This window comes from Phyllosticta capitalensis (genome assembly GCF_038381095.1).
Source record: "Phyllosticta capitalensis strain CBS 128856 chromosome Unknown BKA78scaffold_10, whole genome shotgun sequence".
Classification (NCBI taxonomy): Eukaryota; Fungi; Ascomycota; class Dothideomycetes; order Botryosphaeriales; family Phyllostictaceae; genus Phyllosticta; species Phyllosticta capitalensis.
Genome location: NW_027117448.1, coordinates 1304654 through 1318387, shown reverse-complemented (window position 1 = coordinate 1318387; position 13734 = coordinate 1304654). Strand labels below are relative to the sequence as shown.

The window sequence follows — 13734 nt, the reverse complement described above, 5'->3', positions numbered from 1 at the left end:
GATGAGCTGTTTGACGGGTTTGTCGTGCCAGACTGCAAACTTGTCCATGACCTCAGCGACCCCGATTCAAATTTCCACATGCCCCCGGCCACCCACGCGCGCTGCATGCATGGCAGCAGTTCCTCATTCCCGTCACGACTCTCAGAAAAAGAGCCGCCGCATCCGCTGAATCAATCCGTCCCGCTCTAGCCAGCCTCTCGTCACGACGTCGCTTCTCTTTTCAATTTTCGCTGCTCGTCATCTCTTCAGGAACCACACAGGCCAACCCACTGCATCACTCTGTCTGCCGTGACCACGATGCGGCCACCCTCAGCATGTTTCACGGCGCCAGTCCCGTCCACTGTCTGGGCCGTCCGCCGCTGATGCTCATGCCGTTGTTGCTGGCTTGCTTCGCCGGCTGCTGCGCCGCGTCAGGACTCTGCGCTCTGCAGATGCGAGAACGGCAATGCTCCGGCACACATTTATCCAACTGCTACACTAGACATGGCCTCGAATCTCTGTGGCTGCTCGCCTGTTGACGTGCTTTGCGTGCAGCACTCTAGCAGCGAGCCTCCCTGGCCTTGCTCCTTGGCACCAACCCCCATCCTTCTCTCTCCATGGCGGTGAAACTGCATGCTGGAACCTTGTCCGTCGCCAGTTGCTCTCTTATCCGTCTGCCGTTGCTGAAGAGCGGAAAACCGCCAGATATCTCAATCGTCGGGGTGTGAGGGGTTCATCTCGAGCGACATGTAGACGACGCTGAAGACATGGATCACCAGAGCCGCAACCCAGGTCTACTTGTATCTTTTTCTACGCCATCTACAGTCTCCCGCACCTTTGAATCAGCTCCAACGTGCGCTGATCCAGCTACGTACCGTACCTCAGCTTAGCCTAACCACCAACTCCCTACACAGCTAGCTAGCCATCAACCGTGCCGCGCCGCTACCTTACTCCTGCCGCCGTCGGAATTCCTCCCATCCTCGTTCCCTACACATGTCCAAGTCGCCCCCCAGCTAGCGATTAGCTTCACGTCGATTTGCCGCGCCTCGTATGTCAGGCATGAATCCTGCCAGCAATGCGAACCAATCAGCCGCCCGCCAACATAAGCGGCGACCTCTGCTACTGCAGCATTTAATCAAGTAGACTGCCGATTCACTTTGGACTTTGGGTCTGCTACGGGAATTGGGGAAAATGCGGTCGGCCAAAGGACGCGAGACTCGTTTGGGATTTTCTTGCTGCGAACTAGCCACGCGAAACGGGTTGCTGTCTCCCCACTTGCTTGTTTGGGAGTAGGTTTTGCTGGAGGACGAGATGGATGGTTGGATGCGCCGGTTTGCACGTGGTTCGAGCGAGCGGTGCTTTGCTAGTTCTACTGCTTCATGTCTGGTGTGCTGGTGGCTGTGGTGTCTCGTCGCAGTCGTGGATAAAGCATTATTGGTGCTGGTGTAGTCGCGCTTGTGTTCTATATGAGCAATCCAACTCGTACCGTAGCAGCTTCAGATATTTTTCCAAAAGCAACACCCGCACCGTTGGAAAGAAGAAAAGGAGAACAACACAGAGCCATGTCTACCGGCCGGCCGCCGTTGGTAACTACTGTACTAGCCGCCAGCCATCTACGTCGACGGTACCGCAAGTGTGGTAGCACATAGTGCGTGCGTGTGCTCTATCTGTAACCCACACCACTCGAGACCGGCGGCCCCATCAACGCGAGACGTCCGGACTCTTGAGACACTGCGCACCCATTCTTCTCCACCGCTCTCCTCACGCCTTGCGTCAGGGCTTGTCGGATGCCTTGGTCAAGTCAGACATCCACGTGCTTGTTTGGTCTTGTCTCTTGTCTCTGTGTGTAGCCGACAATGGGCGGCCTTTGGGTGGAAGCGCCGCTGCATCAAGCAATTCATCCATTCGTCGCGCCGACTTGATGCAAAACTCGCCTGCATCACATCGAGCTGACGCACGCACGTCCATGCTCTTGGCTCTGACGACAATCGACGCAAGGAAACAGACTGAAGTCTCTCACAGGCACTTGGCAGCAGCAGCAGCAGTACAGATATCGGAAGTCAAGAAGCAAAAGCGCCTCGGGTGGTATCATGAAATTGGTTCCATTTTTGCATGGACCGCGTTGGTATTGAATTTTGTGGGCGCCGGCCCGTTCCTGGGCTGGCAATGGGCATGGCGTGGCTGCTATGGAAAAAGCACTCTGGACTCCTCCACTCCGACAGACCCTTCAACAACCTACCATCTCGGTTCTGGATATTTTCCCTCCTGCACGTCGTCGCAAGGCATTTACCTGGCAATGGCGGCGGCGCGGCGGCGGTCACGCTCCTCGGCGATGGTGAGCTGTGCGACGTGTTAGCATTTTGTTCGGCTGTCGACGCTTTTTGCGGTTTGTTGATTCGTACCTTGACACCCTTGCCCTTGGGCAGGCTGATCCAGGGCTTCTCCTTGCCGATGACGAAGACGTTGCTCTCACGGGTGGCGAACTCGTTGTCAACAGCGTCCTTGATGTGGACAATGTTGAAGCCACCGTCGTGACGCTCACGGTGGGTGATGACACCAACACGACCCATGTTACGACCACCGGTGGCCATGGCGATGACACCAGTGTCGAACTTGATGAAGTCGGCGATCTTGCCAGTCGCGAGGTCAATCTTGACGGTGTCGTTGACCTTGATCAGAGGGTCGGGGTAGCGGATGCTGTGTTGCGGCTCTGGTCAGTAACCAAAAATTCTCCATGGACTCACCAGACATCGCCCAAACTTGGTCCAACGTCTGATGGATGCGGAGCAACTCACGTTCTCGCATCGTGCGTAACCAAGAAGGGGATTCCGCCCTTGCCGAGCTGGACGCGCTTGACCTTGCCAAGCTTGTACTCGGCCTCCTCGTTGGTGATGCGGTGGACGGTGAAGCGGCCCTTGGTGTCGTAGACGAGACGGAAGTGCTCGCCGGTCTTCTCAATGGAGATGACGTCCATGAAGCCAGCGGGGAAGGTGACGTCGGTGCGGACCTTGCCGTCGACCTTGACGAGGCGCTGCATCATGATGGCCTTGGTCTCGCGGCCGTTGAGGGCGTACTTCAAGCGGTTGCGGATGAAGACGATGAGGGGCATGCAGTCGCGCAGCTTGTGGGGACCGGGCGAAGCCTTGGGAGCGTAGGCACCGGACAGCTTGTCCAGAAGCCAGTGGGAGGGAGCGCTAAGGCGCTTTTGGTGCTTGACGCTGTGAGAGGTCTGTCAGCCATGCCGCCTTCAAGGTGTTGACTCTGGCATCTGCTCTTCCACTCCGTCTCGCGTTTTAGCCGCGCATCTTTGCCGTGATCCACTTGTCAAAGCCTCTCGAGATTCCGACGATTCGTCTCAAGACTCGTCCTCCAAGCGGTATCGTCGAAATTGGCGCGGCAAAACGCGAGCGTTCGAAGCGGAGGCGGAATCCGGGCAGAGCGATGCCAATCGAGATCGGTTTGCGGAAGGACTTACGGTCCACGGGCCATGGTTGCGGTATCCTAGTTGACGGTGGTGAGGAGGGTGGTTGTCGAGTCGTCGCCGGTCGTGGTCGAAAAGATGGGTAGCGAGGCAGGCCATGGTTGATTTTCGCTGTGTGCGCTGACTAACGCGCTGGAGCCGATGATCACCCGTGGTCCGTGCACAAAAAGTGGTCGGCATGCTGGGGCAGGCTTTGGCAAACATTGCGGGGAACACGTTCTCTTGCAGACATTATTATGAAATTTTGGTCTTGTAGATGACTGAATCACTTGATTTTAGGTATCTTTGTTTGCTTTTATCTACCCTCCAAAATGTCCCAATCGTCAAAATTAGGCGTAGCCCTTGAGCACAGCAGCCTCCGCATTCAAGATGGAGGATCCAGCAGCACCAATGACGGCTAGATGATGGTCAGCTTTGAGAATTTCGTCCGTGTTTGCGGAAGGAACTTACTGTTGTGGCTGAGTGCGACAAACTTAATGTCAAAGATTCCGCTCTCATCCTCCCTTATTCTGCCAACACTGACGGCGTACCCTCTGTCCGTCTCCCTATCCAGCCTAGGTTGGGGCCTGTCGGGCTCGTCCATGACTACGATGGCTCTTTCAGGGGCACTGGGGCAACCCAGCTTCTGCGCCTCGCTGACGTACTCCCTCATGGCCTGCTTGACCTCTTCGGCGCTCGGCGCCGGCCTCTTTGCGAAGCGCAGACTGACGCAGGCAGTGTGGCCATCCAGAACTGGCACACGGTTGCATGCAGCCGAGACCTTGAGAGGCTGGTCAACAAATCCAGTGACGTCCCCGTTGACGGAACCCAGAATCTTCTGGGCCTCAGTCTCCAGCTTGTCTTCTTCTCCCGAGATGAAGGGCACCACATTGTCAATCATGTCCATAGTGCTGACACCGGGGTAGCCTGCACCCGAGACTGCCTGCATGGTGACGACAGAGACTTCCGATACGGGGCCGAACTTGGCCTGCAGCGCAGCGAAGGGAATGACGATGCCAATGACAGCGCAGTTTGAGTTGCACACGAGGAAGCCCTTTTCGAGGTTGTATTGCTTACGCTGGTGCTGGATGACATCAAGGTGGGGAATGTTTACAGTAGGGACGACGAGCGGGACGAGGGGGTCACGGCGGTAGTTCTTTGCGTTGGAAAAGACGTGGAGGTTGGACTTGAGGAAGGCCATTTCTTCAAAGCTCTTGTCAGCATCCATTTAGGACTTTCAAGCAGGAATGACCCACCAACGTCGCCAGCGACATCACTGTCCAGGCCCGAGAAGACCAAGTCGCAGTCAGCGAATTCCTCGGGGACGCACTTCTTCACGACAAGCTCGCCCAATTCCTTGGACATGGGCAGAGCCTGCTTCCACTTGACCGCATCCTTGTATTTCTTGCCGGCAGAACGCTCAGAGGCACCGACAGCATGGAGAGTGAAATGCGGGTGGAGTGCGAGGAGGAGGATAAAGCGCTGGCCAACGGAGCCAGTTGCGCCGAGGACACCTGTGGCCAATCTACGTCAATGCTTGCTCCAATGGGTGTCGCAATTTACTGACCGCACTTCTTCTTGGGAAAGTTGCGGTTGGTAGAGGTAAAGCTCTGAACGTCCATTATGGTGGTGTTGTGGAGGGTGATGTGTGAGGGGTGCGAGAAGAGTCACTGGCCGTTGTCGGCGGGCACTTTTTCTCGCGGGGCAATGACGCAGGGTCTCGCACGGGTGGTCTGAGATGAGGTGGTCCGTCCAACCACGAACAATTAGAAGTAATAATGCCATACTTCTACTGAGCCATCTAGCTAAAGGAAAGCCATTGTACTTTTGAATGCCAGTTGGAACTCATCGCATTCTAGATGCTGTCTTGAACCCATCAACTTGAAGACCAGAGCTCCATAATGGATGCATTTGAACCGAAACCATTCTATCCTCCCAAGTTCTCTAAAAGAGATCCCTTCTGTGGGGACGTCTACTTTTCGATAATTCGCTCTTAGTAGTCCATAATCTTTCCAGGATTGAGCAACCAGTCCGGATCGAGAGAACGCTTGACACTCTTCATCACCTCAATGGTCTCAGGACTCAGTTCTTTGACGAGATACGACTTCTTTCCAAGCCCAACAGAATGCTGGAAGACGTTAGCAAGTATGTTGACACACCAGTCGCAAACCTACCTCTCCGGTGCATGTACCATCCATCTCGAGCGCACGGTCGACCATGCTGTAAACACACTTCTCGACCGCTGCACGTTCCTTGGGGTCCTTCCTGTTGTAAAGGACGCCCATATGGAAGTTTCCGTCACCAATGTGGCCGAGGATGGTAGCAAAGAGTCCCATTTCGTCCATCTCCTTTTTGGAAACCTCTGAGACACGATTAACCACAGCCGGAAGAGTAGGATCTGGGGCACTTACCAATGATGTCGGGCAACCTCGACAATGGAACTGCCACGTCCGTCGACCATACCTCTTGATCGGCGGTCCTCAGTGCCAGCATGCTCCACAGACTTTCCTTCCTGGCCGACCACAGTTCGTGCTGCTCCTCGGTATTCTTCGCAAACATGAACTCTCCTCCCTTGTTCGACTTTGCAATGGCCTTAACAAGACCAATATTTTCATGCACGCCGGCCTTCGTCCCAGAGAATTTGAAGAATACCGTCGGCATCTCTTGCCACTTTCGTTTCGTAGATCCGACCCTGTTGATGACGCTCATCTGCACATCGTCCATGATTTCCAGCGCGGCGACGGGTATGCCTGCGCGCATGATTTTCGAGGCTGCGCTGGCGGCGTCGCGAATTGTCGGGAAAGTGACCACGGCCACGCTAGTCTCCTGGGGAATCACTGCCAGCTTCAGAGTGACTTCGGTGACAATGCCGAGCGTGCCTTCGGAACCAATGAAGAGATTGGTAAGGTTGTATCCAGCGGAAGTCTTCCTAGGTCGCCTTCGAGTCTTGATCACTGTTCCGTCCGCAAGAACAACAGTCAGGTTGACCACCCAATCCTTCATGGTGCCGTACCTTACAGCATTGGTTCCACTGCAGCTTGTGCCAACCATGCCCCCAATCTTTGCAGATGGTCCAGGGTCTACGGGGAAGAATAGTCCCGTGTCCTTGATTTTCGTGTTCAAGTCCATCCACGCAACCGATGGTTGAACAACGACATCCATATCGTCTTCATGGAGTTCCAAGATCTGATCCATGAAGGCAAAGTCGATGCTGAATCCTCCAAAAGGGGCGGAAAAATTGCCCTCAAGACTAGATCCACCAGAAAACGGGATCATCGGGATCTTGTACTTCTGGCATATCTTTGCAATCTGAGATACTTCTTCAGTTGACTTTGGGTAGGCCACGGCAACCGGTAACTGGTCAATGTTGATGGATGACCATTCCGAGTAGCCGTGTATCTTGAGGTCTTCGTCGTCTGTACTAAGCGCACTCTCCCCAAGAATTGACCTCGCCTCGTCAATTGCCTACAAAACGTTAGCCACCGCAACTTTCGGGCAATGCTGCCTATGGGAGAAATTTCAAAGGGGGTCCAATGTTTGTTGGTGATTGCAGAATTATGAACGACACGAAGGCCACATGCCAGAGCGACAGTACCTTCTCCATTTCTTGTCTCGTAGCATATTTGGGCGCCTTTGGTGTAAAACCTAATGACTTGAAAGAAGAGCCCGTCCCATTGAGTCCATACGCGTAGGTGAGCGACCCAGTCAAAGCAGTCAAAAGCAGCACGCGACCAGTGGTCCAGAATGCAACCTGGCCAGACTCCACCGAGGAACGATTTACTTTCTGTGCGGCGTTTCTCCGGGTCTGGCTCGAAAAAGACCCTCGAATTGAGTTGGTGGCAGGTTTTGGGAATCTTCTTGCTAACCTGAACATGGTGATGGAGCGGGCAGAGGAGGAAGGCAAATGGCGAACGAAGTGGAAGTTATTTTCAACAATCCATCAGACGGGGGAAAAGCTGCTTATGGCGTTATTGCTCGATGGAATCGATCGGCCTATTACTACTCCGTACAGGGGCGACTAGCTGGCGGGGTACGGAGCGTAAGCCATTGAAGTGGGGCAAAGTTGACAACCGCAAGGCGTATAATGGTGGATGGGGACTGATTGTGCCGGGCTCATGATGGCGTTGACCGGCAGATGACTCCGATGGAACAGACGAGCCATTGGCCAAGCAAAATGTAGATGGGTTGCGATTGGCCATGAGGAAAGCTTCGCCCGTGGCCCAAGGCGCGTGCAACACAAAGCAATTCCGCGTCTCGCAAGATCAGCCGCAGGGCAAAGGGCGGAAAAGATTGCGGGGAAGGTGATTGATGGAAGAGGCACAGCTCGCATTTTGGTCGAGGCCGCAATCGGATGACGGTTATCTTCCAGACTGCTTGTATTTGTAGTACTTCCAACTTGCTCACATTGCTTGGAGCCGACCATTCAATTAGTGCCGTCTGCTCAAATAATTTCAACCGTCATTGTCGTCCTAGGGTAAGGAGGTATCGAAAGATCGACCAGCTATCACATTGGAGGTGATGGCAATCTGCCGTGGTCCCTGGCTCGTTGTGAATGCGGCTATCGCTGCGTCATTCCGAAGGGCTTTGCACGACGGCGCCGCAAGCCAAGGATTCCGGTGTGACGCCAGCTCTGGCATTTCCCGATAAGAACAGTGGCGACGGTAGAAAGTGGGAGTAGTCGCGACGATGGAGGTCGGATGTGTTCCACAACAAAGATATGGAGGAACGATAGAAGAGTCGGATGATGAAAGAGAAGTCCAAGAGGGTGGAGAGCAAAAGTCCGAGGGGTCCGGATTTAACATGTGGTCCGTGCGTGACGGTTGCCGGGCAGGAAACTGTTTGGGTCAGGTCGGGTGGAAACCAACAACGCGACCGACGCGTCTCAACCATCTCGACACTCGCGACTGGCATCCCGGGGTCCCGACATCCGACAACCGATTCCATCATGGGCTCGTTGGATGTCTTGACCACCGAGGTCAATCGCATAGTTTCCTCTCCTTATGCTGTCTCCTTCAAGGTGTGTCTGTAAGGTCTGGACTGTTTGTTTTGCCCCCATGCTGACCTCTTACAATTTCAGAAATTACATGACATTCTCCTAGAATGCGACAGCGTTACCATACGTACCTGGGCTCTCAGCTCCAAGTGCGTTGTATGTCCGTTGGCAAAATGCGTCAGAGAAGCCTTGCAGCTCTGGCCGGATACCTTGCAGGTAATCCAGAAACTCGGTACCTAAATGATCGACCCTTTCTGTGTCATTCACCAAAAGCTGACATATGTTCAGCACTTGCGCCCCCTTTCCGAGATGAGTTTCTCACACAAGACCCTACCATTCTGGATGGGTTCCTTCGAGAAGCGAAAAGCTCTGGAAGTGCAGACATCTCTGATACCTGCATTTCTCTGCTTTCGGATCCATTGCCGGCTTCCATTCCACTACCCTACTCTGCCCAAGACTTTTTCATGCAAGTTTTCGAGAGAGCTGTCCAATGTACCAACGAGCAGAATGTTAGCAATGTGTACACGCTTCTGAACGGACCCTGTCACGATCTGCTCAGACTCCTGCCAACAGAATTCCTCGATCATTTTGAGGAAAGAAGCTACAGGTTTCTCAGAGAGAAGGGCACCACTGGCAAAGAGCTGGAGAGTTACCGAATGCAGATCCTCTACTTGGGTATCCTTGCAACGTTGCTGGAACCTCGTTCTTCTCGAAAGTCCTCGCACAGCGACCCCTCTTCTCAAACTTCACAGTCATCATCCCCCGGCCGCTCCAATCACAATGGATCCATGGAAGAAATCGTTCGAGTGTTCAAGGGCTCGGCCGCACACTCAACTGTCAACTGGATTACGACCATGGTTCTCAGAATATGCGCCACGGGAGCCAGAGACTTTGACGATGCTGCCCTCCGAAGCCTTAAGATAGCGATTGAGGTTCTTACGGTCATTCCTAGCGATGTCAGGCAGTCCTACGTGGAGCACAAGGAATCCTCAAAGTTTGTCGGAAAGCTGATCGAGAAGGCCATGAAACTCACTGCTAATCCAGTAGTGCAACTTCAAGTGAGTTATGACTGTCTTGAAAGATCAAGATTGATACTGACTTTGAGATGAGGGACTTGCCATGGTCGGGCTGCTCCACGAGAAAAAGCCGATTCCAAAACATGTGACCAGAGCATACTCCAAGGCCGTCCTAGCAGCCAGTCCCGCAATCAGCAACTTACGTCTGCTATGTGTTGCCTTGGATACGTCATGGTCACACTACGCAGTGAGCCTCGAAACTAGAATCTAAGAAATCAATTCTGACCAATGACAGCCTTATTTTGAAGAGGACTTTATCCGGGACCTTTTGCGGCACTGCATCAATGGGGCGATGGACTCATCAACCAGTGGCCTCGAGTACGGAAGATTGAGATTAATTGTCGACCTTTTGAATGGTGTACTCATGGAGTGCGCGCCTGTCCGAAGAGGCATCCTACTCGCCATCGCGGCGGACGACTTCCGACCACATTTGCAAAAGTTCCTGGCGCATCCAGCACAGCAGTCTGCCAAACCATCCAATACCGCCCATTCCTGCCCAAATTTCAAGCACGAGCAAAGCCAACGCCTTTCTCTCACCATTGCCTCCACGATCTTACGCGCGGCCCTCCTCTCACAGTCAGATGAGATTGGTGTAGAAGCGCAAATTGCGACCCAGCTTCTTCAAAAGCAGCTTGAACTCGCAACACCGATAGCCTCGTGCCGTCACGAACAAATGACCAGGCCAAACACTGGCACGCTTTCTCTGTTCCAACAACCGTGCACCCCTCGCACCCAACCTGAAAGCTACGACTGGCGGGATCGGCTTGCCGCAGAGCTGCAGAAGCAGGATCGCCTCCGTGTTGAATTGATCGAACGCCGAGTCGGTGAAGTGTGTCGAGACTTGGAGACAAGATGTGAGACCGTCGAAGAGCCACTTCGGGCAGAAAGAAGAAAGAACCAAGAGCTACAGGCAGAGATAGATCGGTTGCAAGAACAGAATCAGGATTTGGTGACACAAGCGAGCGAACTCGAAGGGAGAGAAATTGATCGAGAGCTCTGCATGCAAGGCCTCGAGAATGAAAAGTCTCAGGTGGAAGCGGAGCTCAAGACTGTTTGCGAGCGCAACGATACACTCGAGGAACGACTAGAAGACTTGCAAGGCTCTCTGGAAAAGGCGATTCGGGAGGCAGACGAGACTCTTGACGCTGCTCGTCGGGAGTTTGACAGGAAAGAAGCGGACCTTCGCGCACTCCTGATTACAACCGAAACTGCAGCAGAAGAGAAGGAGACCGAGATGCAGCGCTTGTGCACTCACACAGAGGAATTAGAGCAGAATCTGCTGGAGAAGACCCAAGCATTTGCAGAAGAGAAGACAGCCAATGTGGAGCTTGCACAACAGGTCGAGGTTGCTCTTAGCCAACTAGAAGAGGAGAGGAAAGCCAAGGCCGAGTCCGAGACCAAAATTTCGGAGCTTCAAGGAGAGATTGAAGCCTTCAAGTCGGACGGCGAGGTCCTGGCTCAGGCGTTGCGTGAGTCTCGCGCGACTGTAGAAAGCCTCCAAGAAGAGCATCAGAGCAAAGTCGCTGGCTTGGTCGAAGAGATGGAGGCTTTGCGTCGAACGAGCCAGGGAGAGCTGCAAAAGACCAGAGACGAGGTGAGAAACAAAGACCTCTACTCGTCTAGTCTATACCTGACATCTGCTAGGCACATATCACGCAAGGGTCACTCGAAGCAAAATTGCAAGCAGCTCAGGAAGAAATCTCAGGCCTCGTGCGGGGGCAAGAAGTTGGCAGACAAGAGCTTCAGTCTCGCGACGAGAGCATCGCCCAACTTCGGGAAGAGGTTTGTCATATTTCGCTGCATTGTACAAATGTCCCAAGCTGATGAGATTATACTTAGATCCGGATGTTCAAAGAGACGCTATCAGAAACCAAAGCTGATCTTTCCGCTGCTGAGGAAGAGCTCGAACAAGCCCAGGCCATGAAGGAGCGTCTGATGAACGCGATGGGCTTCGGACAGGAGACCAAAAGCCGCCAGTCCACTCGTCGCTCTCTTGCAAGAGCCTCGACTGTTAACGTCCCGAGTACACCCGGCCGCAATAGCCGTCGCCGGACATTCCAGGATACCGATTTCGGCTCTGAGGATGATGAGTACGGCGACATGGCTGCGTCGCAGCACTCGGATTTCCCGCTCTCTCCTGGAATGGCAACGGACGAGAGTGACAACAGGTACCGCAGCGGACCGACCCCCAAGCGCTCGAAGCCAAGAAGAGGACAGCAGGCGCAGCAGGCTGTGCCGCAGCAGCCATTCAAGGTGCCGACGCTGAAGCCCTCGATCACGGCACCTACTACGACTGCAGAGTCTCTTGGAGCCAGGAGACGATCCAGTAAAATTTCCCGCGGGAGGCCCTCGATGGCAACGGACTCAATGGTCCAGCGAAGAGCTTTGGAGGACGTGACTCTGCTCAAAGGCAATCAGTCGCCGCAACGAAAGCTTGCAGATGCAGGGCGAGGTGGAAAGAGTGTGGAATTCGAAGAATCAGATGACATGGGGAAAGCTAGAACGGAGGACATGAATATCGGCAGCTTTGATGCCAGCGAGCTCCTGGACGCTACACCTTTCACGCCGAGCGGAAAATTGGCCACTGAAAGACATGAGGAGTTCGGCGACGAGACTACCACTGAACTCTGAGTGTTTGCTTTGAGGGATTGGTTGTGATTCAAGTTTTGGGAAACCTGGACGCAAGAGCTGTGATACATACCCTGGATAGAAATGACCGATCGCAAGAAGCATTACTTGGACCTGATAGGGATGGAGGTGAGGTTTCTCCGATTTTAATATCCTCTGACATCTCGTACACTTTTCTTTTTGCCGTTTTGCGACTGCTTATGACTAGTCACATGCCGCCGACGCGTAGCGCGGTGCCGGTGCACAGGATCCACACCAGACTGGCGGATAACTGCATGGCAATGCCCCACGCGGACCTGCATTCCAGGATTTGGATGTACCTCCTTGGCAACAGCCAATCTCCTGATGTGGGCGTTTGTTTTGGTCAACGATCTTGCAAGGGGGCTCCACAAACCCGGTTCCGGGTAGCAAACGACGTCTAGCAGACACCGGGCCCCGAACAAACATCTTCATCCAATGCCAATCACACTCAAACGTCGATTTTCTCTGCAGCCAGTACAAAGCGCCGGAATCGCGTTCAAGGCTGGTCACTGGATTCTGATCTAGGCTTCGACAGTCGCTGCCGCACCTAGCAGAAGATTTAGAAAGAACACTGAAATCCTAAAAACTCAAACAAAGTATATTTGCCCCTCTTTGATACTGAGACGACACACTGATGATGATGGTTGAGCAGCACATCCGCTTCCAGAGCAGGCTGCCATGCAGACGCGTCAAAGTAATGGCGAGGCAAATGCGTATGCTAATGACGCATTGAGTTTTCGCGCTATAAGGCTGTCTTCTCGCAAAGTGCACCACGCCAGCAGAAACTTTCCACGAGGACAACCTAGAGGGAGGGAGCACATGGAGAGCATGAGAGGTAGGTAATCAGGCGAAGTGGCTGCAACACCAATCCATCCATTGTCCCTGATGGTGATTACTCGTTATCTTTCCTTTGAATTACCTGGATGCCTACAGAACCAGATTCACTGTTTGCAAGGTGTTGATGGCAGTAGTACATGGGCAAGGGAATTGACGATATGGTGGTATCTCGGCAGCAGACTCCAGGTCCTGAGGTCTTCCTTGTCCACCGCAAAATTGCTTGCATGCCATCTTCATCATCATCCTAAAACGCTCAACAGCAGCACTCCCAACAACACCGGCACCAGAAACATGTGGTCTTCAGCTTCAAACCAGAGCCCTTTAGATGGACAAGCGCTAAGTGCACGGACAGATGCCTGGGCTGCGGCTTCCCATCACGCAGCTGCCTCCCCGGCCATGTCTGCACCATTCACTCCAAACCGTTCCTTCCAAACGCAGCTGCCTCCATCTTCCACCACCCGGTACCCTGCCGACCTTCAAAAATCTTCCCCAGGACACCGCCGTGCGCCCAACCACCACCACCACTACACCACTCCCACCCCGCCATCGTCCAGACCCTTTTCGCGTTGGAGTTGCTCAAGCGCCTCAAGCAATATGTCTGGCTTTTCAAGCCCCAGGCCCCAGCGCGCCAAGATTGGTCCTCAGAACTGGAGGATATGGCACGAGCTCAAGATCAAGGTCGTTGACCTTCCCTTCAACACCACGACCTTGGATATCTACAAGGTGTTCGAATGCGAGGG

The 13734-nt window shown here is 53.7% G+C and overlaps 4 protein-coding genes across 4 annotated transcripts; 1 reads left to right on the top strand and 3 right to left on the bottom strand.

The window, feature by feature from the left end:
• Positions 1–2265: 2265 nt before the first annotated feature.
• Positions 2266–3468, bottom strand: BKA78DRAFT_356160 (40S ribosomal protein eS4; the record flags this gene model as incomplete). Its single annotated transcript, XM_066892020.1, has 4 exons — positions 2266–2319; positions 2382–2676; positions 2775–3197; positions 3455–3468. 4 exons carry the CDS (start codon positions 3466–3468, stop codon positions 2266–2268), a joined length of 786 nt encoding a protein of 261 aa, XP_066740649.1.
• A 250-nt stretch (positions 3469–3718) lies between these two features.
• On the bottom strand, positions 3719–5114 carry BKA78DRAFT_323927 (uncharacterized protein). Its single transcript, XM_066889242.1, has 4 exons — positions 5007–5114; positions 4696–4953; positions 3911–4642; positions 3719–3857 (listed from the first exon to the last, which is right to left on the bottom strand). The coding sequence occupies exons 1-4, from the start codon at positions 5059–5061 to the stop codon at positions 3790–3792; spliced, it is 1113 nt and encodes a 370-aa protein (XP_066740648.1). The 5' UTR covers positions 5062–5114; the 3' UTR covers positions 3719–3789.
• A 105-nt stretch (positions 5115–5219) lies between these two features.
• BKA78DRAFT_323923 (D-lactate dehydrogenase mitochondrial precursor) lies at positions 5220–7352 on the bottom strand. Its single transcript, XM_066889241.1, has 4 exons — positions 7035–7352; positions 5851–6904; positions 5614–5801; positions 5220–5567 (listed from the first exon to the last, which is right to left on the bottom strand). The coding sequence occupies exons 1-4, from the start codon at positions 7311–7313 to the stop codon at positions 5433–5435; spliced, it is 1656 nt and encodes a 551-aa protein (XP_066740647.1). The 5' UTR covers positions 7314–7352; the 3' UTR covers positions 5220–5432.
• Positions 7353–8338: 986 nt separating this feature from the next.
• On the top strand, positions 8339–12369 carry BKA78DRAFT_382722 (uncharacterized protein). Its single transcript, XM_066893044.1, has 7 exons — positions 8339–8456; positions 8517–8664; positions 8721–9490; positions 9543–9695; positions 9744–11102; positions 11153–11290; positions 11348–12369. The coding sequence occupies exons 1-7, from the start codon at positions 8385–8387 to the stop codon at positions 12137–12139; spliced, it is 3432 nt and encodes a 1143-aa protein (XP_066740646.1). The 5' UTR covers positions 8339–8384; the 3' UTR covers positions 12140–12369.
• The last annotated feature ends 1365 nt before the right edge of the window (positions 12370–13734 follow it).